Raw genomic sequence first — 27,014 nt, 5'->3', positions numbered from 1 at the left:
TTTTTGTCAGCTCTGATAAAAAGTAACTTATTGACACAAACAAGCCCCTGTTCTTTAGGCTAAACTTGAACCAGTCATGTTTATTCATATTTTGCAGAAAAAGACTCTAGAAAATTCTATAAATTGTAAATGGCCTTGAGTTTTAGAGAGCTTTATCAAGTCTAGAGGACTCTAAACACTGTGTGGTGAATGACAGTGCATTTAGTTATTCAGTCACACACACACGCACGCTGATGGCGGCAAGCTACTAGATTGTAGTCCTGGCAGCCCTGAGGCAGTCTGACAGAAGCGAGTAAGCCATGCACCTGCACCACTAGGCCCTCTGACCATGAGCAGCAGGCAAGGCGGAAGAAGGGTCTTGCCTAAGGACACAACAACAGAGACAGAGTGAACGGGGGAATGAACCGGCAACCCACCGGTTACCAGTTGATGCTGTCTAATGCTGGCTATTCGACCTGACAGAGCTTGAAAGGGTTTCCAGAAAAGAATACCAGGAAATATCCAAAATTATGTCGAGCAAGCTTACATAGACATACATGGGATTCAGTATTATTATTATTATTACCAAGCAATAGTTTTGAGTAGTTCTGAGACTATCATTTTTCAATGTTTACATACTTAATAAATTTATAAAAATGTCTAAAAAACATGTTTTTTTTTACTTTTTCATTAAATATTTAGTGTAGTTTTTATTTGAAAGAGAACTGCGCTCAGGTTGATTTTAGAACAAGTTTGCAAGGTAATATTAGAAAAAAAGTGATTATATTTTGGATGTATTGTATATTGTAAAATAAGTCTTGCATGCCAGGTTTTGCTTTCATTATGTTACCAAAGTTAATACCTTCTTTGATTCTATACTCTATGTTCCTCTATTTATCTACTCCTTTAATTTTCCTTCATTTTGTGTTAATTCATCTTTCAACCTCTAGGTTCCCCTCACCCCATGAACCCCACATACACTAGTGTGTTGTGAGTGTGCATGCAGGCTCACCCTACGAGGAGGGTGGGGGATCATTTGTTTGCTGCAGCCTAAAGGCAGAAGGATTATCGCCACAGATACTGATTAAAACCTTCCATTCTCCTATGGCCCCATTAATACAGTCTTAATCACAATGCCTCCATCCAGCTCCTATGGATCAAGAACTTTTTATTTTAGTGTGGGCTACCTGTTTGCATGGCAGATTAAATGTACTCCAAAACTGAAATATAAGCACAAGAGAATGAGAGCTAAGAAAAGAGTTGGCTTTACACTGCACTGTTAAAAAATGTTAAAATGTAAAGTTTGGTAAGGTTGACTAAATATGGAGTTTTTTCTATCCCTGATCCAGTTTAGGCTCATTTTGGAAAAGCCATTGGTCGATCCAGTGTTCCTTTCAGAATTAAGAAAGACAACATTATGTAAGTTGGTTTAAAAGTCTTGCATAAACCCTTATGGTCTGCAACTGATGAGGCTGCTGAATAATATTTATATTTTATTTATAATATAAATATTTTATAGGAGCATATAAGTCTATGAAAATCAATTTAAAGAAGTAATAATGTCACAGGGAGATATTTATTTCATAAAAAATATATGGATTTGGATTTTGAGTGTTTCTTCCTCTCTCACTGAAATTTAAATATAAGCTTTCACACATTCTCCAAATCCTTGAAGTGCATGTCTGTAAAAAGTCAGTTTTGCAGTGCAACAGCAGATAGAGAATCAACTCATGATGTCCTTGACACATCCATCTATTTCCTATTTATCTTTTTCTTGACAGCCAGATATTTTGTTTCAACAGTACTGTAGTTTCTGCAGGTCAACCTCAGTGTGCTCTAATATGAGTAAACTCAGATGAGAAAGCTATGTTGAACTTCTGACATTGTATCACTTGAGACAGACATAGATTTATTTATTTTTTTGTTTCTAAACATTGACTCAACACCTACAGATGCAGCCTTCAATAAGTCTGCATGTTGCTCCTGCTGAGGAAGTTTTAATTTTGCTGAAGTGGTAAGCTGACATTAGCATAAGTAGTTTTACTTCACAGATAATTAAGGTTGTAAGATGTACTAATGTGGTTGGAGGTCGTAGAGAAGAAAATAATTGTCCTACTTAACACATTTATTTTATTTTAAAAGATTTAATACCTAATAAGTATTTATGTTGTGCTCTTCACAGTACCTGAAGAGACGGTCTGGAGCCATCTCCTTACAGGACGTTTTATATTGACTCTCCAGCGATGTGTATCTACTAACAAGAACGTTTTAGAACATTCCTGTTGGTACATAGGAATGTTGTAAAACATTGATATTCAGCATTTCAGATAAAATATTTTGAAATGCTGAAAATTTCTGTAAGGAAATGTCTAAGAAATATTATCCATCAGCAAGAAGTGCTTTGAATATTTGTTGACACACTTTGCACCCTTTAGTCCCAATGGAAAATTGCTTGAACACTACAGTCTAGCATTGTTGTACATCCCTTTGTTACCACATTGTACTCATCTTTAGATTACTGTATTTCTGAAGTATATTTTACAATAGTCAGGGCTACCTCAGTCATTTCAGAAAGCAAATAAGGGCTCAACTCCAGTGTTAGCTAGATGTACTTAATAAAAACTCTCTGCACAAGAAAATAGGCAGATGCTGTTAAAAACTAGCCATGTAAAATGCAGTCATGTGTCTTGTTGGGGAGCGGTTGTCATAGTCATCGACAGGTGAACAAATATAGGTATCAGGAACAGAGTGTCACCAGGTACTCCCAGTAATGATCACTTAACAAAGTCCTGTTTAGGACCTTATGTCAGCACATGTCTGAAACACAAACCCTAAAATGTGTTTTTTCTTGATGAAATAAACTCTGCGCTAATTTGTTGTGCTCAGCCAACTATGACTTGTAAAGTATTGCCATGTTACCCTGGGTTTTAAGAGAAAACAGAGAACTTTAAAAACTTATTCAGACGTAGACCATAAATCTTCCAAAATTGTCTTGTTTGACCATTATACTCTCCTCCAAGACTCACCCCATAACATCATCTGCCTCTGTGTTTTGTAATCTTGTACCCAAAGTCAGTTTACTGGGATTATTTCCATATCCATGTATTTGGACTCTAGGATAATTGACATTCCCTGCCCCCTTCCTTGCACTTCTGTTACAACAAAAAGCAAAGCAACAAAGAGAGAGTGCGCCAGCTAACTCTGCTGCTACTTTCTCACAGGCTGAGTGTCTGCCTGTATAGCTATGTGTCACTCCTGTGCCAATGCTGACCCACAAGAGCAAAGAGGACAAACTTGTGAATGAGGAGCGAGGACCTCCGTCACCTCATCTGGCCTTTCTATTTGTCCACAACAAGCTCTTCATTTTCCCTCTCTCTCCTCCTTCTCCCCTCATGCTCTCGCTTCTCTTCTCTCTTCCTCTCTTCAAAATTGTCCCAGCTGTCCATCAGCCCCCCTGCAGCTCCCCCAGCTGTCTGCTCTCCCCGAACAAGAATCCTAACAACAATACAGGTCACAGGTCAAGAGAAAGAACAGGCTGCGTCGACAATAGACCAGTGGCGCCCACTAAAACAATCATTCCCTTTTCTTTGAAAGCCTCTTGGCACTTTTGCCAGACCTGGAAAAGACAAACATTTTGGAGAGGTAGATGAAGAGGTGGAAAGTCCTTTTGGACAACAACTTCCCATTCATACAATTGCCCACCGGCCAGAAGGAATAAACTTGCATTCACACCCCAGTTCCTACTCTTCCTAGTCATTTTTTTTCCACTTTGGCTTCCTGTTTATTGTTTATTTGAAGTCTCATTGTAGTGTTTAGGGTGATGATTGAAGTCAAAACTAGTTATTTGGCCATTATTATGTTATTAATAGCCTATTCTGATTATCATCTCTAAATAGACATCATAAAACTGTACTCTTCCATTTTGATAAGAGCATAGGATACAATGTTTTACTGTCAACAATTTAAATCATAATCATTTTCCTTGCCTTCTTGTTTTCCCACACTCTGTCAAATATATACCGATTATTTTTTTATTTTTTATTTTTTACATGATCTCTCGCCCCACGGTGTTTTGGCATGAGCCTGATGGGAAAATGGGGCACATGTGAGAGAAAAGTGAACGAGAGGAGCTCAGAAAAACCCCTTGTGACACGTTCACCTGTTCCCTGGAGTTGTTTTTCCCATGGCCCACAACAACAGGCTCCCATCTGACCTGAGAGAAAGCCTGGAGCCAAGTCACAGAGTGACATCATACACAGACTGGCACACAGATGCTCACATTCTGCAACAGTTCCCTTTTATCATTGGTTTACCAAATGCTAAATGATTCAAATCAAATAGAATCAGATTCCATTTTTGTGCTACTTCTCCATGTTCTGATTACAGACCAGATGGTTTGCTGACACAAGTCAGCAACTTCTCCTCTGCTAGTAAGAAACCTGCACATCTAGTTGTTAAAAATTAATCCAAAAGCAGATAAATCAGTAAACGCAGTGGATAACGTCCCTTTCAAAAGCATTTGTAACTCCAACTTTTCTGCATTTTTGAAGTTGCAAGCATAAAGTCAAATGTGTTTTCTGAAGATTGTATGCTGTTTGAATCATCAAATAATTTGCACGTGGAAGACAAAGGCTACCTCGTTTTCAAAAATTCTGTATGAATAAAAGTCTAAAACATGTGCATATGAATTTATCTTCCAAAACCTAGTGCAACAAAGAACATGGCAGAAGATGTGGAGAAGTTCAAAGCAGAGTCGTGTTATAAAAACAATATTCCAACCTTTTAACATTTCACAACATACAAACATGCAAACGCATCAAGATATGGTTGTCTACCTTGTCAGGCCTGGCGAGCTACAAATGAAATTTGAGAAAGTTGTCAAAAGAAACCTAAAATAAGTCCTGTTTGTGATTTAAAACCAGCAATCTGTAGGACAAAGCAAACATGTGAAAGTAAGTGTTCTGGTCAAACTAGATAAAAATTTTGCAGTTTCTCTTAGATGCAAACAAGATTTATGATAAAGATTGGTTTTATTTATAAAACCAATGAAAAACTTCCTAACCACACAACCTCAGCTGCAAAGCAAGGTAACCGAATATGGTGTGGATGCTTTATCATAGACAAGAAGCTGCTCAGAGTTGAATGGAAGATGGACAAATTCTGGAATTGTTTATATTAAAAGATTTACAATGGTCATAAAAGTCAAAGCCATTAAAAACCCATGGCAAGATTTGATCATTGATGTTCAAAAATGTTTTGCAAAAAAAGGAATAGCAAAAGGTTTTGTCTCTTGATGGTTAAAACCTTTAGAAATATACCACAAAAGACAAACTGTTGTTGCAGCAAAATATGTCATTGAAAACTTTTGCTTCAGGGAGAGTGGAAACAAATGCACCTGTCATATTTTTATTTATAAAACCAACCATATATCATTTTCTGTTTTATTTATTCATTACCTTATTTGGTCTATCAATTAAAATTCATATAAACTAAATTAAAGGTTGTGGTTGTAATGTGGGAAACTCAATAAAGTCACGTGGTGTAGAATACTTTTGCAAAAAATGTCTTCTTGCATCTCTTTTATTGGCTTTTGTGTTCAGGGGTCACCACACCAAATTGTTTCAATTTAGTTTCATCCTCTGGATCCTCTACCTTCACACCAACCAGCTTCATTTCCTCTTTCCCCACTTCTCATAAATTGTCTTTTTGGTCTTGCTCTCATCCTACTGCCAATAAACATTGCTTCACCTCTGAAAATGTTGAAACAATCTCAGTCTGGTCTCTTTGACTTTATCTCAAGAAACATTGTCTAACTCCCATAGGACAGAACAAGAGATGTTCTTTATTAACCTGGGACTTGACCGGTCTGGTATGGAGTTCATGTTGTCATATTTGATTTGGCTTCAGTTTTACATTGGATGCTGTTTCTGACATAACCTGTCTCCATTTATCAGAAGACTAGAGGCCGGCACTAGGAATCACTGGCTTATGACCCCTTATGGCTGCAATAAAAATCACAAGGGGTCACAAATGGATTTTTTACACACCTACTAATAGAAAGGTATGAAAGAAAACTAATTTCTTACTTCTTTGACAAATTCAATGTGAAAAGAATAAAGCTGTCTGTTACGAGAGAAACTCCACAGTAACATGAAGCGATGCCTTTGCCAAAAATACAAAGAAAAATATGGTATTCTAAAATATAAAAAAGGCTTGTCACACAGTGTTACTATGGAAATAGCATATAATATAAGAATATTTATTTCAGTAAGTGCGAAACAGCAACATATTAACAGTACATGTGACAAAAATGGCAACACAAATATGAACAAGTCACCTGAAAGACCTCAAAATAAATAGCTAAGTACAGCTACCAATGGATGGCAACAAACCAAGGAGACGGAGATACATAAACTGTGCAGAGAAGAATATAAAAAAAGAGGACAAGACATTATCAAAATAAATATTAAATACATATATAAATAGTTGCTTTCTTAAAAATCAAGACCTTTGTGCACGATTTAAGCTGGATGACTTTTGGATCAATTTATTCTCAGAGCTCTTGAGTTCAAACATCAGCTAGTTGTATTTTATTTCTGCATGAGCAAAGATATGTTGGTTTTGGTTAGTTTGACTCTTTCATAACTGCAGGGCAAATGTTCAGAAACAATTAAGAGTTCAAACACCAATGCAAGATCAAACAATAAAGCAATAAATAACAGGATAAACGTGGTCGCATGTTTGCATCAGGTAGACTCAGTTGAGGTGAAAAGTCTCTCTGAACCCAGTGGGTTCAGCATAAACCATTTTTTTTTTCTACACAGTCAGTCCAAAAATTAGTACAGTGGCAGATTCACTTCTATGGACAGTTTCTGACCAGTCACTTACTGGTTTCATTAGGTCTTAGATGGTGCCCATCTGAGCAGTGACCAGGTGAGAGGGAGTGAAAGACTCAAAGGCCACATCCAGAGGTAACTCGTAACGAGAAGCTTGAAAGATCGGGTGAGACTGAGCCCCGCCTGGTAGGCTACCAGCTGTGGAAATGGGGAAGTGGTGGGCTGAGAGGTAGTGGGCATGTTGACCAGGGTGGGGTGTGTAGTTCTTCTCTGATTCATGTGGAGAAGGCTCCTGCTTCAGGGCAAAGTTACTGCTGATGCTGAGGGGGGGAGTGAGGGGTCCGTCGTACGGAGGCGTGCCGCTGCTGCACTCGTTAGGGGAGGGGTTGTCGAACGCAGGTGCTTTGAATCCCTTCATGTGAAGGAGGTGGGATGCTTCCAGGGATCCATAGGGTGGGCTGGGAAGTCCTGGGGATGGGTAGCTGAGTGGATGCCCACCCACAGAGTCGCCAACTCCCTGACCTCCACACTTGTCCTCAAGCTTGTTGAGAATCAGAGGGGTGGGTCCAAGCTGTAGGCAGCCAGCCACAAGGTTACTGGTGGGCTGAGACAGTCCTTTGCACAGCATCTCCACAAACCCATGACTCTCTGTGGACTGACCATTCTCCAGCACCTCAGAAAGAGCCCAGATGTAATTGCGTGCCAGGCGTAGGGTCTCGATCTTTGACAGTTTCTGAGTTTTGGAGTAGCATGGCATCACTCTGCGCAGGTTATCCAAAGCATTGTTCAGCCCGTGCATCCTAGATCGCTCCCTGGCATTGGCTTTGATCCTTCTGGCACGGAACCTCTCCTGTCTAGCTTTGGTCATCTTCTTCTTCTTGGGGCCTCTCCTTTTGGGGCCATTGTCTCCATTTGGTTCAACCTCCTCCTCGTCATCATCATCTTCCTCTTCTTCCTCCTCCATGTCCTCACTGCCAAATTCTCCGCAGGGTCGAATGCGACCTCCCAGAGTCAGACTGTGGTGGTGGCTCCGCATCTCTGGGCTTTCATCTCCATCCTGGGAGCTGCCGTCCTCCTCAAGCCAGCTGAGGGAGCTGACCAGCTCACTCACATCCCCACCTTTGCCAAAGTGTTTGGTCATCATGTTGATCTGAAGAAGAACAGGCAAAAAGTTGTTACTTGGTTATCTATAAATGTGCAAACTGTACTCTAACAATATGTTGCATATATGGACTGGAAACCTTTCACTACACAATAAAGGGGTATGGAAATGCTTCAGATTTTTATTAAATGAATCTGAATAGAATAAGGCTTTTTTGTTGCTCTGTACTATGTTTTATCATAAAGTAACTTCTGAAATTATTTTATATCTTAGTTTTTGTGTCACCTTAAGTTTACCAATGGCTCCTTATCTGGGAACCTTTTCAAAATGTTCTGGTGGCACCCTGCAGACTGAAGATCTGTTTTCAGCACCGCTGTGTGGAAAGCTCACTCTGCTCATTGATCAACTGCTGTTTCTGTCATTTTGTGTATTTCAAACGAAATTCTTCTACAACTAATATGCCGTATACAGGTTCATATAATAGAACATTTTCATATTTTTAGGATTAGATTGCTTATTTATTAGATTTTTGTTCATTCTCGCTGCTCCGCTCTCTTCAGAGATGCTGTCAATCTGGGACACAACGGGATTTACTCAGCAAATAGAGCTGAAAGATTAAAAAGGGAACACACAAATCAACAAAATATTCAGATATTTAGTCTTTGTAACAATAAAAACAGAACCCTCCCCTCTTTGACTATTCTTTAATAAGTGTTATTAAAAAGAGAAAAAATGTACACATCAAACTGTCCTTCCTCATAAATTAATCGCATGATTATTGCTGATTTGTTGTTAATTGTGGGGGGGGGGGAGGATTAAGGACACAAAATGTTGCTTTTGTTTTTGCTGAAAACTGCCCTAATTATTGCACACTGATGCGCAAAAGTGGAACAGATTACTCCGCAATTTGTGAATCGAGATTACGTCAAGCACGCAACTATGTCGGGATGAGACGTTGGAATAGATTATATAATCTAAATGATATCACTGTATTTCTTTAACCATGCATTTGTGCACACGATTTAAACCTGCTGTCTCGTAAAAAGACTTACATGTGTGGTGAATGGGCATATTAAAAATAAACCAAAGTGTATTTAATTTTGCAGTTTACTGTTAGGCTTTTACATGACAAATGTTTGATTTGTTAAAATGTTTTCTCTAATTAACTGAAACTGTAAAATCAGCTGATTAGATGTCATATAAGACAAGTCAACCCTCCTTTTTTTCTTTATAATCTAAACCTGAACAAAAATGCAACTCACCTGTCTTTAGACAGCCCTGCGCAAATGAGTAGAGAACTTTGAGAAATTCAGGCAATAAGTCCAGAGTAGCTGCGGATTTTTTTTTCTTCTCCTCCACTGTCATCCGCCACTGTCCCAAAGTCAAACAGCCATAAACGCACTCGGAACTTTCATCTCCAAATGACATGATTAGGCTGATGTGCTTTGGCTTTAGCCCGGTAAGCCCCACCCTCTTCCGCCCCACCCACCAACAAACTTATCCAAAAGCGCGTGGCGCTCTCGTGACTGGGAGGGTCACCCTCCTTGGAGAACGAGTTGGGGCGCGTTCCCGGGGGCACTTGGAGCAACTCATTTACAAGTCAAGGGGTCCAGAAACATTGAGAGGGTGACAGTCCCGAGAAAGGAGTAGTCTTTGTATTTAAGTTCGGATCGAAAGTAAATGTGTTCAGATTATTCTTTCTTTCAAACACAAGCATAATTTAGTGAGTGTATTAATTTCCTCTTTACTTTTTCCCATTAATTTTTGATTGTATCTAAACAAGTTTGTTTTTTTTCAACAAATTGCCCCCCAAAATGAACTACACTATAATTGTGCTTCCTAGGGCAAAAATAATTATATAAATCAGTACATCTGATCTGTTGCCTGCCCCAACTGCTACTATATCTCAACGTATGAACAAATGTATAGTTTATTTTATTGACATTTTCTGTGACTTTCATATTTATTTAATAATTTTGTTAAAGAATGACAGTAAACCTTTGCAATAAAGGCAATATTATATTCTATATGTTTTCTAGAATCCAGAATGAAATAATTATTACCTATGTTCTTTAATACTGTGACTGCGTCACCCCACCCGACTATACATCTCGTCATTAGTCGGTTGGATTAGGAATTTTCCACTTAGTTAAACTCAGTGTTAAGAGACGCTCCTCCTAGCGCGCGTATTTAAATGATTATGACAACTTGGTGCGTGATGAGCAGGTGTGTGCGTCTTTCACTCGTTCATTCGATTGTTTTCTTCCAGTTTGGCGTCATATTCTGCCCTGGAAGACAATCTGATTATTTAATCGATTTAATTCAATGATGGAGTTGCAGGTACTTCATTTAGGCAGCAGATCACTGAGAATTTCTGAATACGCCAAGCTCTTAAAGTGACAGAAGTAAATCTCTGGGATTCTGCGATTATGTTTCGTTGGACCAAATCTTAAATTGATTGTAATTACTTCAGTCTTAAGATCAAGACTTCTTCGTAACAAAGAAGTCTGAGAATTAAAATTGAATGGTGTTGGAATCCTATTTAAAATCTGACCAGTTGAAATGCTGCACATTTTGACCAACTGTGTTCATTTTGAACTAGTCATTTTGATGATAGCCATCTACTATCAAAATGGTAACTGGCTGTCTATTTTGTTCCCTAAATGCTCTAGGGATTCAATTTATTTTTCTCATCAAAATTCTTGTATATTCTTTTTATTACAAAAGGCATATTTTGTCATTAGGCCAATGATAAGCGTGATTACGATTGTCGAAAACCATCCACCAAGTAAACTAACTCAAAAAGAGACGAAAAACTAAAATTGCTTAACAAAAATTTCTGATATTACTCTACAATTAAATTAAATTAGATGCAAAATCTGTTAATTTTTGTGACTGTTTCTGAATATTTTATGAAAACACTTAAATGCAATGAATACTAATCTTATATACAATGATTTAAGAACATGGGCATGTGGTTTACCTCAAAGGTACAAAATGGTGTACAAATTGGAGAAGGGGCAAACTACCCAGATCCCTGCCAGAATTCACATATGGCACCTATATGAGAAGGAAATGGGCTGAAAATGGGCTCCAGATTGTCCCCTGGTTACATAATACCACCATGTAAATTGCCTATAAGTTTCACGTAGGGCAACTCTGACCCATACACGTGCCAGTTATGTTGTGCAATTTCAAAAATGTTTCTTAGACACCCATGTCTTAGCCAAAACCTGCGTGGAGTGCCAAATTGATTTTGCTGATGGGTTGCAATTAATGAATCCAAGGGGGTTTCTATAGAAAAAGCTCATTGTGAGCCAAGCCTCTCTCAGGAACCTAAAGAAAACCCATATGCGGGCCTTATGCACATGCTGGCTGTTATGTTGTCATGAATCCACAACACATATTTCTTTTAAGCCAAGCATTTGTGTCATTTAACTACTTACATTGTTTTCAATTACTGTGTTTTAATTGAAACACAGTAATAGTGTTTCAATTACTGTGTTGAAACACAGTAAAACAATAAATTGTTTTATTCCTTTACTCAGCTATATATTTCTGTTTAAATGTTTTTATATAATCCGAGGTGCTTTTTTGGCCCAGAGACAGACATTCCAAAAAAGCAACAACAACAACAAAAACTTTTCCACAGTTTGAACTACAAGTGCCAGAGATAATACAAGCCCGCCAGTCTCGTGCGTGGCGGGCCGCGGCGCAGTAGGAGTCCTTTGTCATTGGCCGCTGACAGCCTGGGTCTCGCGAGCCGCACGTGCCCCCACATTGATCCCATTGTGCGCGCTACTGCGCACAGCTGCGCTCGTGACTGAACTTCAGGAGCGGAGGATACACGTCTTGTTTTTAAGCGTCCCACACGTTTCCATGGATGGGAATAAAGACGTGGACCTTTGCGTGATCGACAGCATTGACTTAACCTACAGCAGAGTCTCATCCAACGATTTATTGGGCTTCTTCTAACAGATGGCCGAACGGAGGAAGCGCGGGTGGGCGGGCGTATATGTTGCTTAGATGCGCAAGCGTCACTCTGTTCAGACTAAAGATGCCTGGTGTTGAGGCAGCTTCCATCCACCCAACGGTCCCAGTAGCTCCTGGTCAGTGCACTCACTGGTCATGAAGGCATGTGGATGGAGAGAGAGGAGCCTGTTTGTGTGCGTGTATGTGTGACTAATAAGATGTGCCCAGAGCTCCCCAGGTACATGCACTCTTACCTCCAAACACGTAATCCCCTTCCGTCCCGAGGGTGAGAATGGCCTCCACACACCTGCAGCCTGAATGGGGAATTGGAGCCTGCCAGTCTCCCCACAATCCCCATTGGTCTCCTAAATGACTATGAGGAAGGGAAATCGGCTTACTCTCTTTTAGGGTATAAGACAGATAGCTAACCCTGTGGAAGAGGTCACTGTGAACGTGTGATCTGGACACACTTTTCATGAGTTTCTGTGATTCCATTGAATGTGTTTCTCATGCATAGCAACTTATTACATTTCTTGCTAAAATAAAAAAAAAAAAAAAAAAACAAGATCAAAACCCATTTTATTTTATTGTTTGACATTTTCTTTTAAGGTGTCCAGAACAAGACCGTTATTGTTGCTCCTTTTGGGGATAACGCTTTTCCTCGACAAAGAAAAAACTGCCACAAGTGAGTTGTGTCGCACTCGTGTCCCCAGGGACTGGGAGTGGATTGGGAGGGATTCGTGCACTATATACTGACAGATGGGTCCTTGTTTCTGTCTTTTTTTCTTCATCTCCATCTCCCTCTGCCTCCCTTGCCAAAGCGCAGACACACTCGCACACATCAAGACAACACCAATACAATAGGAATTAAAGCCCTGGTCTACACACATGCTCTTTGGCCTGCTCCTGAAAGCTGAGCCCCTCACAGCGATCATAAAAGGAGCCTGGATTTGTGTGAGGAGTTGGCGTGCTAAGACATGGGAGGGGTGATGTGGCACATGGGTGGTAAAGCTGCAGAGATAAACTTGTATCATTGTCCAATAAATAATTTTCCACTTGTGAACCAGATGTTTTTTTTGTGACATCATGTGCACACTCTGTTTTCAAGTTATGTTCTAACTTTGCCTAAATGGTCTTATGTTAGGAAGATTAAAGAAAGACTGGCAGGCCTAAAGACAATGAGTGTTTGCACACAGCAGACTTTGATTCATTAACTTTTATGTTGAAATAAAACTTTTAAATACATAAAAATCTTTGCAGTTAGCACATGTAATCCAGAGCACAGCTGCACAATAAATTGAATTGTAGTCGACATTACGATATCAGTGTGTACAATATCGCAATCACAAAAGACTTTGAATTTGGCAAGCCATAGGATTGAAACTACGATTGCCAATAATGCGCCTGACTACTTGATGTTTCTCTCTTCTTTAAGTCAAGCGCCCGGCATATACATATAAAATCTTATAGGGCTTGAACATGTCATGCTGTGCAATATGACAGTAACTCTGTCAGGCTCCACAACCAGACTGCCTGGCTGAACCATAACAGATCAAGAATTCAAGCTCTTGACTGCAGACTTTCTTCTGAACTAAAGAGTTTTACTAACAATGCAGGAGAAAGTGTGCAATTATCAGCCTGCACCTGAAATACATCTTAGTAATCAAGATCCTGGGTAACTCGTGGGGACATTGGGATCATGGAAAAAAATTGACTGTGGGGGAAAAGTTTGGTATCATCATAATATTTTTTCATGCTATTGTAATGGCAGGTTTTTCTAATAACACACAGCCCTAGTCTAGAGCAAGTGTTCTGAAAAAGTGGAATAAGTACCACTGATGGTTTCTGTGCTTCCCACAGAGGATATTATGGTTGTAAATGTTGACCGTAGGTAGACAGTAGAGCAAGACTGATCAGACTTTTAAACAGGAAAAAGTGCTGGTGGAAAGTTATGCTGTGTTCCATCAACTTGTGAATTTAAAACCTGGATTTACTCAATTTAGCCAGGTTTTAGATCCAAGTTCCTTGTAAAAACCTGAACCTGGAAAAATCTCTGACTTTTCTATGTTGAATTTCAACTGCTACAGATCTTTCTTGAACATTTTCCAACTTCAGACATAGACATTTTTACTTTTTTGTAGAAATTAAGTTCATAATCAGTGAGCTTCAATTAAGATGTGACATTGGAGATGAATATTTCTTTTGTTGAATAAGTCCCTCAACAAAAATGAAAATTTCTCCTTGATCTGTTTTAAAATGACTTTTTAGGTTGTGGTTCTCAAAAAAAACTTGGGGTGGTATTTAAAGTTGAGAACCACTAATCTAGAGCATATTTAAAGGTGCTTTACAAAAACAGAAATGTTCAGTATAAATCAAAATTCTCAACACTTTTTTTGTGAACAGAAGTGGAACTGGTCTTCCCATCCCAGTGTGTTCAGGTCATTTTACTAAAAATTTAGTTTATATTAGATTTACATATATTTCTCCAACAGACAAGTGGTCTGTTATCTGCATCTAATATCAGATCAGAGAGAGTATTAAGGTCCTGTCTGATTCAAGACCATGGTCTTCTACATACATTCTATCATGTCCATTAAACTATTATGTCAACAGCATAATTCTAATGGACCCCACAGTGAATTTTGATAAGATCTCGCAGCATTTCATCTTGGCAATACGAGCAGATTGCTTGTCGCTTAATCTTCTCTGTTCTAGCTAAGGGTTTGGAAAACATTCCAGTCAAGCAGAAATGTGAACGTAGAATGGGAATCAGGCCCGGGGGCAATTCTCACTAAGTGGGGAGAGAGCCATTAAACAAAGGTGCCTGTGGTTTCATATTCAGGATACTTTACAACCTCCGTCCCAGGACATCAACACTGTTTTTTGGTGTGCTGCTCGAGGGGGCAGAAGAAGGGGAAGAGGGGGGAGGATCCATCTGCCACGCTACTGGTCCTCGGGGAGACGGGGATATCCCTGGGGTGTTTTGGAAAGAGAAGGCCTGAAAGGATTACACCCAACCACTAATCAACGACGCTAATCTGAGGGCCCCCACACACAACCCACCCCTTCAGACTAAACCACAATTTGGGTTGGGAGGATAATATTTTACAGCTCTGCAACTTCTTGCTGATTATGTACAATCCGAAGAGGACAAATAGAAGAGGTTATCCTCACTGAGAAGAATCAACAGTACAGTTGTGATTGGCAATGAGCCACAGTGTATCTGTGATCAGGTGCAAGCATCCCACAAGTGGCCTCATCTGAATCCCAGTGTGACCATTATGCAAATAGACCAAAGAGACAAGCCTAAAAAATAAATTTGGTTAACGGATGAAGCCTTATTCTGATTAAAAATAACAGAAAAGTATGTTTATTCTAGAGCATTAAAAAATTATTGTGTGTTATGTATATATATATATATATATAAATCAACAGATCAACCTAATTATAAATCATTAATAAGACAATGATGTTGTTGGTAAAAGAAACTGTATTTCCAGAGAATGAGTTTCTCTGTAATCCTGCTGCAAAGTTATCCCTGCAGAGCTGTTACCGCTGAGTCTCGTCCAAATGTCTCTTCACAGGAGGAATCAACTCAGGGTGCAGCTGTCTTGGCCGGTCACAGCACCCAGAGAAAGAAATGCTGGGAGTAACATTGCCATCAGATTATCTTTGATGTCTTGAGAAAAGGTGGGGTCTACTTCTGGCACTGATGAATTTAAAGCACCACAGAACTATAAGAAAAGCTGCATAATGATGGTGTCAGTCCTCCAGGGCACAGTGAACTGGAGGATCACCGGCCTCCATCTCCTCTGCCTCCCGCAGAAAACCCATGGCTAACCTTCTTTAAGCTCTCTCTCCCTGTAACCTCTTTGTGTCTTGGGCCCAGCACTGTCAATATTAAGGCTGGCTAATGTGATCTAGAGGCAGCTGCAGCACCCTGATTATTACCATGACACAGTCGACTGAGGGTGTAATATCATTAAAAATAAATCAGGTGGTGTGGAGATTTGCTGATGTAGGGAGGGACTTTGAATGACATTAAGAGGGAACAGTGCAATAATTTCATTAGTCAGTTGGGGCACCTTGGAGAATCTGTTAAAGCATTTCCTTTAAGTTATAGTAATTTAATCTGCTTTCACAATCCTTATCTGGAGGAAGAAAATAGAGAAAATTGATCAACCTTCCCTTTTTTATATATAATTAAATGTCTGATTGTTTGGACAAACATTAAATCTTTGGTTTCCAAAAGCACCAGGACAACAACAAAATATTATTGTTATGTTTTAGCGCTGATGAAGAAGGACATTCTTATTCATGATCAAATGTGATTCTTTTTTCTAAGATAAGCAGAGTTGTTAAATTCTTATCTAATAGAGGTACTGCTATATGACAAGAAATTTGAGTTTTAATAATAAAAGTAATAATGGTAATGACAAGGATTTACTTTAAAATGGAGCTGGAAAGAATATGTGTAGTCTATAGTATGGTTTTCAGAAGTTAATTTATTCAGTGTTGAATAAACAAGTCATTGCTTTTCCTCATATAAATCTTTGGCTATTTTATAATGTTGTCAAAAATCTAAATATTAAATGTGTACTTGGTAAAGATCTTGAGCTTCTTGGTCTGACTGAAAAGGATACCTGTACAGAGCAGTTCACCTCAAACCCCAAGACAATTTGTAATGTTTACAATTAAAGGTCTGATTGTTTGGAAAATACATTTTACACATCGATTTACAAACATCTGGAAAAAAGCAAGATGATATTTTAATTTTTCCAGTTATTATATATAAGCATAATGGCGATAATCTTCCCTGAAGCTGATATAGCAGTGGTTACTATTGGCCTGTTGGGGTGGATTATTGTTGGAAATGATGAAGAAAACACGAGGCCACACTAATCTTCTTAAACCGTTTGACAGTGAGCTGTCTGCTCGGCAGACTCATCAACAATCAGCTGGTGAGACAATATACACCAGAATACATCAACAAATCAGAAATCTGACAAATATATATGTATAAATAAATACATATACTGTATATTTATACAGTGTAATATAACCATTTTATTACACTTTGTTTTCAGTTTGTTTGGAGCACCATTAAAGCCACAGAAGCGCCGTTGGGCTCACAGCGAGGGTCTTGCATCGCCATTGTTTTGATGCACGAGACGCCTAAACGGTGATTTCAAGGCCCATTGAGCGCGCGATGAATTGTGCCCAAAGTCTGAGGAGAGGGAGCATTAGCGATTATTGGATAATCCCAAGGAGTGATGGCAAAAGTTGTAAATCTGTTTTCTAATTTGCACAGATAGATAGATAGATAGATAGATAGATAGATAGATAGATAGATAGATAGATAGATAGATAGATAGATAGATAGATAGATAGATAGATAGATAGATAGATAGATAGATAGATAGATAGATAGATAGATAGATAGATAGATAGATAGATTACTGCTAATATGTTACTATTTCCTATGTTTAGAAGCAAAGTTGCGCTGAGAGCTCCATCAGGTTGCGTTTTAGCGACATCTAGTGATAACTCTATTTTCTCATCTTGTTACTTTGCTCTGATTTTTCCTGTACAACTGCTTCAAATGTTCTTGTAGAATCGATTAAATAAATCAATTCTAATTTCTATGTCTGATAAGGCATATTTAATAGGAATTAATTCAAAAACTATGTACATCTGTGTGTGATTGTGTATTGTTAACTTCTCAAGTTTTGACTTTGTGCATATCGCACTTGCATTAGCAGTACTGTCATAAAAACAAAATCATATTCACCCTTCCTAACACACCCTCTGCTCCCCTGTGAATAAAACCCGAGTTTACATTTCTTACATCTCTGACCCAAATAAAAGCATGTTCTTAGAGTCAGCACAGCCAAGCTTATTTCTAAATATATGTCACCTTTTTCATATTCCGCACTTGCTTTCATCCCACTCCTCTTACATGTTGCCTCTCATTTCTACTCATGTTGTTCCATACATCCACCTCTTCACCATTTACCTACTTTCGTCCCTGAGCATCATCAGCATCACACCACTGCTCGCCTCCTCCTCTGCTCCATGGGATTCACGCAGCTGGCACACTTTACTTCACAGCTCTGTATTCCTTTTAGCAGCAGCCACACCAGCAGCTTTTACTGCAAACTCTCACTAAGTTCAGGTTGTCTTAGATGTCGGGAATGGCTCCTAAAAGAGAACCCTCCATTAAGAAGACTCCTTCACCAGTGGCTGAAGCACGACTTGGTCCGCCTTTCCCCTGTCTGCCAGCAACACCTGCAGCTCCGAAACCAATTTCAGAGCAGAAGCCAAGGATGCTGCGTCCTTCTGATTCACCATTCGACCCCAGCACTATGGAGGTGAGTGATTCCTGAATGTCTAGGCGACAAAGCCTGTGTGGGGCATTTATTAAGTGTGAACATTTGTTCCTATCTTCTCAGACCTCATTTCGATCATGGCATATATACTTTGTCAGATAATATTTTTTTTGCGGTAGTAAAGAAGAATAACCTACAATAACACCAAAGAATTTTAAATTAACATTTATACAATCATTTGCTAGATCGCTCTCTATTATAGAGGATATGCCCTATTCTGACCATATTTAATTTTGATTTATAGATAATCTAAGTTGAGAAACAAAATGGGGCACTGAGTGCTGGCTGTCAGTCAACCTCCTTGGGGAAGGAGAGCAACAGAGTGAGCTATTTTCTTTTTAAAGACATTCAGTGGCCTACTTTCTAAAGCCACTAAGCAATAGACTAGCAGAAAATGTAAAAAATAATACACTTTTAAGTAATTTAACAATTAAAATAGTAAAGGACACCCAGAGTTAGTTCTGTAAAAATGGGTCTGATATTATTCCTTATACAAAATGTGTTTGCACTAAAGATTTATCCTGGAGTGGCCAACCCAGAATCCAGGCCTGAATCCGTATGAACATCTCTGGAGAGATCTGAAAATGACCGTACAGATATCTCCATCCAAACTGATGGAGCTTGAGAAGTACTACAAAGAAGAATGGGCCAAACTGTCTAAAGATAAGATGCTAAGCTTGCATCATCATTTTTAAGGCGGATAAACAATGTATTAAGCAATGGCCGTAGTTAAGTGAATGTGTTTTCACAAACTAATAATGCCTCACATTGAGTTTTGGTAATGTGTCTGAGTTTGCCTAACAGTATAGCTTTGCTGCCCCCCTCAGGAACTTTGTGTGTTACGTTGCATTGCATGGCTTTGTGAAGTGAATGCCTCATTTAGCACATGACAGTACGTAAGCCATGCATGTCCACAGTGGGATCACAGATGACTGGAAAGTGGACTGTATTGGCAGGCTCTTAAGACATGCATCCTCAGTCTATGATCTCACTGACCTCAGGTACATTATTAATGCATGTCCACATATACTCAATGCTAATACCCAAGTCAAAGTCATTCTGGTTCTTAGTTGTGGTCAAACTCCCCACTAGAGAAAAAACAAGAAAATTCCAAAACTTCAATAATAAGAAGAATAACAATAATAAATTTAAACTGCCCTGAAAAGATGTATGGTTTTCAAGTCAACTTTCCTTAATTGCTATGTTTTTGGGTGGTTTGTGCCTTTAGAATTCAAAGATAACCCTTGATTGTGTGTAGCGTATAGGCCATGCGCAGAGACTGCTCCTGAAATTGGTAATGTGCTTGAGTTGGAGGTGGAGTTTCTTGCATACAGCCAGCACCGTGCAGCATAGAGACATGTTTATCATAAACCAAGTGGAAATTAACAGGATGTTGTTGCTCTGAGTTTGCTCTAAATCTCTGTTTTGAACCATGCAGCTTGCTTTCCTGATCTAAATTTCATAGAAAATGTTTTATAAATGTACAGCCAGCAAGGTTTTCAAAGATGGCCATCAATTCTAGACCATTGTTGCACTCCACCACATGGTATAATATTCTTATCAGCCCACAGAAAACGCTGACATCATATCTAAACAAATTTCCCTTCATCCCTTTCTTAAGATTTCTAGTTCTGTTTTGTAGTTTGTTTGGCAAACATTCTTAAACTTCTGATTATCTGATTAACACTGTATGCTTATAATCAGTTTAGTTTTCAAACATTTATCCACTTGTTTTATCTTCTTGTATTTTGAAGCTCAACTTACAGCTCAGTTACGATTGAACTGCAACTCCAGTTGGAAGGTTTTAGCACTGTATTAAGATTTTCTCTAGTGTTGAATACAAAATACAAAAGAATTGGGACAAACAACATCATGACAGCACAAGGCTAATAAGCAATTGCCATGATTTGCAATATTGTTTTTCAAAAAGCAAGTAATAAGAGACTACAGAAAATAAATAATTATTTTTAAAAATGTCAGTGACACATTGAAAAATTGTTGTTTTAGAAAAAAAAAAGTTTTTGAAATGGTTTTTACATGTGTTTTTTTATTTATCATCGAGGAGTGATAGAAATTCCCAGACTAAGTTTTCAGCAGTAGGGATCGAAATGAGAAGCGGTCCAGCGAACGTTTCATTATCTAAAAATACATTTAGCATAACATATCTCAGCAGAAAATGGAAATCTATATTTTATGGGAGCTCAAAATGGAAATATATTTGAGATTCAGCATCGGTCCTTTGTGGTTTGTGTACAGCTTTTTGTTTCTATATAAGGAGTGCTGCAGTTGTGCGGTGACGTCACCTCGTCCCTGCTCTGCGTCGTGACGCAGTGGAGGCTTTTCTCCCTCCGCGCTTGTAATCGAGCCGTCACATTCTTTGGGTTTCCGTCGCCTGGGACACACCTCAGCCAGCAAAGAAATGGTGGGTTTTTGTCCATTTCACTGGACTTATTGGCTGTAATAGAGTCGTGCATCTAAATGTAAGCGTTTAATAAAGGAGAGGTTAGTTACGCAGCGCGGTTAACATGAGTCTAAAGATGTGAACTGGTTAGCCTGTCCCAAGCGGAAGTACAACTTTTTGTTGAGCTAGCTTTAGCTTCAAATGATCAGTTATACGATTACCTCATTTTATTACTTAACTGCCTGCGTGTGTGATACATTTTCTGAATGCTATGTAGTTGGAGGGTTTACCTTTTGATTCTATCGCAATACCTGTTAAATATGTTCAGTAGCCAGAACGCCTTAAAACCATTTCCTCTCGCCTAATTTCTTCCTGAACAGTCTGACTTCTCCGAAGATCAAATCCTCGGTAAGTGTTGCTTTTATTTACGCATGTGAGAGTCTGCTTTGTGGGAACATCTCCATTTTTCTCCTGCTTGTTGGGCGCTCCTTCATTCCTGACCCTTATCTCTTTATCACTATTGTCGGTCTGCTCTATACCCGCTTGTTGCAGTAATCCTGGGTTTAGGGTTTTCTTTCTCTGTTTGCGAACTATTTCATCACTTTTTTTCCCCACTTGCAACTGCTTGTCCTTTCCAGATTGAATTTAACCTGGACCAGATTCATGGTAAGTGAGGGAAGAACCTCCGCCTTGCTCAAAACGCAGAGGCTGTTCAAAGTGTTTAGGGTGTGATCTGCATGTCAGTTTTTGGAGCCAAACTTGTTTTGCATTGTTGTCCAGCTTCATAATAATGAACATAGTTATAATCCTTACCAGGCTTGACGTGTGTTGTACTGTTTTTGTATTCAGATGTTTTGTTTGCAAAGCCAGACATCTTAAGCTCGCATCTCGTCCCATTGGTTTTGTTTCTTCAGGCTGCCATTAACCTCGTTTCGTCTGAAATGATCCCAGTTGCTCATCTCCAGTGTGTGTCCATGTTTGGTGTGGGAGAAAAGCAGTGGACGGGTCTTGTCCCAACACTAGTTTGTTTAATCTTCCCTTGACATAATAGGCCATAGCCACTCTCACTCTCCACCTACTTTTCTCCACTCCTCTCACACCAAATATGGTGCTGGGAATTGTGCTAACAGGCCAGAGGGGAAGAGAGACATTCCTCAGAACAGGAAAAAACTCCATAACAGTCCCAGGGCTTTTTTAGTGAATGCTTTGCTTCAGAACAGTAGGAACACCCTTCTGCACGGATATTGTGTAATCTGACTCTGTGTCTCGCTGATGTCGGGGTCTGAGCAGCCTATGTTATCGTTTTATCTTTACTAAGACTGCAGATGATAGAGTAGGGCAGTGCTCTCATTTCATTTACAGTTGATAAAGACAACCAAACTCCTATTAAACCTAAATGAAATTGTTTCAGTTTATTAATATGTAACTTTCAGAAAACATGTTTTTTTGGGGGGGGAGGAGGAGATTTCATTAAGTATTTTGTGGTGTTGTGGCTCTGACAAAACCAGTTTTTATTTTTTATTTTAAAAGAAGTAAGGAAATGCGGTTGGAGCGGTGGTTCTCTGTTTTTATGCAAAATCTGCGTAGAATGTCAACTACAAATGGCACAAATAGTAAAGACTTTTAAAAACAATGTTTTAACCTCCAGCTATGTTATACATTTTTAAGTGGGCTGAATATCTTCATCTCATTCAGCTGATATTCTAAAAAGAAAAGATGTTTGATTTTGCCTTTGTAAATGCTGGATGATTATTTTTAATAAGTTTTAGTGTAATCTCTCTAGTTTTCAAAAATAATAAAGTAATATTTAAGACTGATTTATAAAATCAATTTTCGTTTGCAGCCCTGGAGAAATTTTATTTTGTTGTTCCAGTGATAAAAGTGGCTCTTTAAATTGAATAAGTTGCTGACCCTTTTGACCAAAGCGTATTTGTTTTTTAAAACGGTCCAAAGTCTAGACTTGAATCCAAACAAGAATCTGTGAAAGACTTGAACATTGCTGTTCAGATTCACTGAATCCAGTCTTATGAAGACTGAGCTAATTAGCAGAATAAATGGTCTTACATTATGTTTGTACATATAATTTGCTTAGTAATTTACTTATTAGAAAGCTGGTAAAGAAGAATCTTTAAAAAAAAAACATGTAACTGCAACAAAACTTAGTTCTACATATAAAAGGGCTTGAGTGCAAATGCAGATCATACTCTTTCTATAAACATTTTAAACCCCCATTTCTTTTTCCTCCCACTTCATAACTGTGTACTGCTTTGTGTTGAAGTGCGTAGCTCTAACATAGCAAAACGGTAAAAATTTAAGGAAGTTTGAATACTTCTGTAAGGCAAAGCGTTGGTCAACTGTTTGGAAAAACCTGAGCCTTCAGGTGACTATTGACATGTTTGGTAAATTTGTTCTATTGACACATGCATATTCAAAAGATAGAGAAACTCACAGAGCATGTGGTGTATTAATGTAAAAATTACATATTAGGTAGCTTCCTATTAATGAAGTTGAAATATTGAGTGCTTGTGACCAGATCACTAACGTAAATATTTTGGTGAATTGAGGAACCAACAAAGCTGGTTGCCTCGTCACCATGCTGAGCTCAGAGAACAGGATGTTGCTTTCATTCGTTGTAGTAATACATTTAACCATAGATACAAATTTTAATCACACATTTTTTTTTCCCAAAATCTGTAAAGTAATCTGTAAAGTAATGAAAGTAAAATCCCCTTAAGATAGAAGTTTTCTTATTTGTGATAATCTGACATTTTTCAAGTCTGCTTGGGCGCCTTCTTATTCTCAGCCCATGTTGTAATCTTTGTTGTCCACATCCTGTCTGTGCATCACTTCTCTCTATATGCATCAGCTAATTTGTAATATTCAGCTCTTTGGCTAACTGGCTTCATGTCTGTGTGTGCCGCAGAGTTTAAGGAGGCGTTCCTGCTGTTCGACAGGACAGGAGATGGGAAGATCAGCTACAGCCAGTGTGGCGACGTGATGCGGGCCTTGGGACAGAACCCTGTCAACGCTGAGGTGCTTAAAGTGCTGGGCAACCCCAAATCTGAGGGTGAGAGAAAAGTCACTAACTTGGAGGCTTAACTGGATATAAACCCCATTTTTGTGGGTTGTATCAGCTTTGTCAGTGGTGTAAGGAGAAGAGAGATGACTGATGTATCTGTCCTCACTAAGAGAAAACGGCAACATAATACCAAAGGTATGTCGCAGCATCTGTGGCCGTATAATACCTTTGACTTTATAAGCAGCTGTTGTGTTAATATTAACTTCTCCGCTGATCCATTTAACAATAAAACATTACCCACACGTTCAGATCGCTCCAAATATTATGCAGATTCAACCTCAAGTCTTGGCTGAGAAAAAAAAAATTTCCTGCAATGTAAGGCTTTTAATCCCTTCAGCCTGATGTGTCTCATTTCTAGGCTTTTTCTCATTTTGCAGAGATGAACACCAAGATGCTCGACTTTGAGCAGTTCCTGCCCATGTTCCAGGCCATCGCCAAAAACAAAGATCAGGGCTCCATGGAGGATTTTGTGGAAGGACTCCGTGTTTTTGACAAGGAAGGCAACGGCACAGTAATGGGAGCAGAATTACGTCATGTGCTCACCACGTTAGGTATGTGACGTTTTTATCTCTAATTACACATCGCTTTACAAACCGGAAGACGATGAAAGTGAAACATAAATTATTATTTGTCACATTAAAATGTGCATCGTTTTGGTTCATCAGGTGAGAAAATGTCAGAAGAGGAAGTGGAGACACTGCTGGCTGGACATGAAGATGCAAATGGATGCATCAATTATGAAGGTGAGGAGAAAACAGACTCACGTTAAAAGTAACTACTGCTTCCAATAAGTCTGAAGTGAAGCCGCTTCATTTAATCCAGCTTTTTATAATATGGAAATGTTCTTAATGCACAGCACTGTTTGCTTGAAGGTATCAGTTTTTCATGCTAGGTTAATTAAGTACAAACATGTTTAGCACTAAAGTCTGCATTTCCTCTGATCCACAGAGAAACCCTGAGTTTTAACATGATTGAAGTGATAAAAACCAAATGTCGTTTGATCAGCACATCAAATTAGAAATCAGATTTTTTTTTTCATTTGTTCATTAAAGGCATCAAAGCCAAAAAGCTCTTTTGCATCAGCAAATTGCATGTTTCTTGGATTACAATCTACAGTTTATTTACCTTTTTGACTTTTGTGGTTAATGTTATTTGAAATTAGTCAAGATTGTTTGTTTATTTGATAGTCCTGCCAAGGAAAAACTGTAGTTAGAGATAGATTGAGCCTGATTTCTATTCAAGCACTATATAATTGACCACAGATTTGGGAGCACTGTCTGAATGTTTCATAGTGTGAAGTTTGAATTTTCCTCAAGTCTTTCTGAACAAAAAAATGTAAAAGTGGATCACAAGAAATGCAAACTTTTTTGTTGTAAACGACAAGCGATATTTAACATCCCATCTCTGGATGGTTCATATCATTTGGTTGTGTCTTTATCCGTTTTAATCAAGCTCTTTAAGAAGCTATGATCAGAAGTTAATTACTGACAATTTGTTAAATGTTCTTCCTCCACAGCATTTGTTCGTCACATCATGTCAGGCTGAGGGCCGGTACGGGCATTGTCCAAACCCGGGGGATGGCACCTCCAGGCTTTCCTGCTACTTAGTTCCTAGACACTAGTGTGTTTTTCTCATTACATAGTTCATACTGGCTAACAAACGATTGCCTATTGAAAGGTAGACATCACTAGTAGGCTGCGCAGGAAAGCCTGGTGGTCTCTCTCCCCCTGCAGACGTGAGGCTTTAAAGCATATAGCCTCCTGCTGCTCTGTTTTGCTCCTGCAGCCTTCTGCCTTGGCCCCTGGCTGCAGCATGCTCCTCTGCATGTGTCTATGGCTCCTCCACAGGTTGTATGGAGATATGGTGGACAGAATGGGAAGAGACTGGTCTCATTCAGGGAAAGCCTGGTGGTCACTTTTGAGTGTGGTGTTATTAGACAGTGCTGCTAATTTCATTTGCATGTTAATGGGGCTTTTTAAAGGTGGTGCTTTTTTTTTCCTTCCTTTTATTGGTTTTAAAGGAGTTAGACCTATCTAACTGCTGTCCTCTTACATTTGCATTACATTATCTATATCATAACCACCAGATTCAGGAGAGTGGACCAGTCCCTTTTGTTGTTTTACTAACCAGAGAGTGTAATGGAGTTGCTCTTATGCTGACTGTTCTCTCTCATTTACTGATGGAAACTGAATTTGTAGCTGGCTGCTCTGACTGGACTATAGCTCCCCTGATCTTCTCCCCTTTTTTTCTGCTTCTCAGCTAGAGGAAGGCAAACAGCGAGGACAGCTTCTTTAACCAACTTTCTGTGGATCTTAGAGGACCAATAGCTTTGGCTGTATAGGAGATAGAAATAATTACCTCACCTTTTTCCCCTTCTGTCATCTTCAATTGACCTCCTTTTCCTGGCTCTAGATGAGGTGAACATGGGAGATCTGCCTCCAAATGCAGCATCTTCAAGAAGAGCATCTCTTGGTCCTGCATGCTGTAATTGGAGCAGATCTCCAAGTTTTTAGTGAGAAAACTAACTCTCTTTTTTTCTCTTTCTCTCTCTTTCTCTGTTTCAGAACTCGTCCGGATGGTAATGAACGGATAAAGAGCGCCACAGTTTTTTTTTTGTTTTTTTTTCATTTTCGCAGAATCACATTCCTATATATTTCCATTTAGCTTTACCAGCTCACCCCAACCTTTTACATGAGTTTATTTTACAGTTTTAATTTAAGAAGTGCCTTTACATTCCCTAGAAAAGACCATAAAGCACCATTTTTAGATCTATTCACATGTATAAACCTTGTATTCATTGAGGATTATTTGTGCTTGCATAGTTTGTAACATTTCGAAATGCACCATAAGCTGTAACGATGTAACTAAAATTGGGCAAGACAATAATATATATCGTATATACATATTTCTATGACTTGCTTTGGATTAAATGTCCCAGATTGATTCATAAAAATATCAAAAGCTGTAGTTGGAAACATTTCAAAGCATTCCCCATGTTATAAATTTGGCCCAAAATTTGTTGCTGCATTTAAATAAATGTGTTTTCCTGAAATGCTTTTGTGTCTAAGTGGATTTTATTTATTTTTGTATATTCAGGTTGGCTGAATATAGCTAAATACACTGGCCAAATGGTCGAAACTTCAATTTAACAGATGTGTACTATACGGTATGTAGGAAAAAGCTCTGAATATTTATCACATATTGTATGAATTCTCACTGTGTGTGAGAGCTCATGTAATTCTGCAGGTTAAGGAGG

General features: G+C 38.8%; 2 protein-coding genes across 6 annotated transcripts; one reads left to right on the top strand and one right to left on the bottom strand.

Moving 5' to 3' along the window:
* Positions 1 to 6,205: 6,205 nt before the first annotated feature.
* neurod4 (neuronal differentiation 4) lies at positions 6,206 to 9,371 on the bottom strand. Its single transcript, XM_032561874.1, has 2 exons — positions 9,180 to 9,371; positions 6,206 to 7,965 (listed from the first exon to the last, which is right to left on the bottom strand). Exon 2 carries the CDS (start codon positions 7,957 to 7,959, stop codon positions 6,883 to 6,885), a length of 1,077 nt encoding a protein of 358 aa, XP_032417765.1. The 5' UTR covers positions 7,960 to 7,965; positions 9,180 to 9,371; the 3' UTR covers positions 6,206 to 6,882.
* Positions 9,372 to 18,059: 8,688 nt separating this feature from the next.
* On the top strand, positions 18,060 to 26,810 carry zgc:153867 (myosin light polypeptide 6). Of its 5 annotated transcripts, none has more exons than XR_004340758.1 (7): positions 18,060 to 18,260; positions 21,318 to 21,345; positions 23,603 to 23,746; positions 24,136 to 24,309; positions 24,424 to 24,501; positions 25,275 to 25,378; positions 26,323 to 26,810. XR_004340758.1 is itself a non-coding variant. In XM_032574274.1 (7 exons), the coding sequence occupies exons 1-6, from the start codon at positions 18,075 to 18,077 to the stop codon at positions 25,301 to 25,303; spliced, it is 639 nt and encodes a 212-aa protein (XP_032430165.1). In that variant the 5' UTR covers positions 18,060 to 18,074; the 3' UTR covers positions 25,304 to 25,309; positions 26,323 to 26,810. The 5 variants fall into 5 exon arrangements, 4 of the variants coding, with proteins under 4 accessions (XP_032430165.1, XP_032430178.1, XP_032430187.1 ...); XM_032574274.1 differs by having other exon boundaries at positions 25,275 to 25,309; XM_032574296.1 differs by lacking the exons at positions 18,060 to 18,260; positions 21,318 to 21,345 and adding exons at positions 20,587 to 20,700; positions 21,060 to 21,087 and having other exon boundaries at positions 25,275 to 25,309.
* The last annotated feature ends 204 nt before the right edge of the window (positions 26,811 to 27,014 follow it).

The sequence above is a fragment of the Xiphophorus hellerii genome, chromosome 1, assembly GCF_003331165.1.
Source record: "Xiphophorus hellerii strain 12219 chromosome 1, Xiphophorus_hellerii-4.1, whole genome shotgun sequence".
Taxonomy (NCBI): Eukaryota; Metazoa; Chordata; class Actinopteri; order Cyprinodontiformes; family Poeciliidae; genus Xiphophorus; species Xiphophorus hellerii.
This window is presented reverse-complemented; position numbering and strand designations above follow the sequence as displayed.

Coding starts and splice junctions, on each gene's coding strand:
- neurod4 (XM_032561874.1), bottom strand. CDS start 7,959: ATGATGACCAAACACTTTGGCAAAGGTGGGGATGTGAGTGAGCTGGTC.
- zgc:153867 (XM_032574274.1), top strand. CDS start 18,075: ATGTCGGGAATGGCTCCTAAAAGAGAACCCTCCATTAAGAAGACTCCT. Junction 18,261..21,317: donor TCGACCCCAGCACTATGGAG/GTGAGTGATTCC, acceptor TGTCCTTTCCAG/ATTGAATTTAACCTGGACCA. Junction 24,502..25,274: donor TGGATGCATCAATTATGAAG/GTGAGGAGAAAA, acceptor CTTCCTCCACAG/CATTTGTTCGTCACATCATG.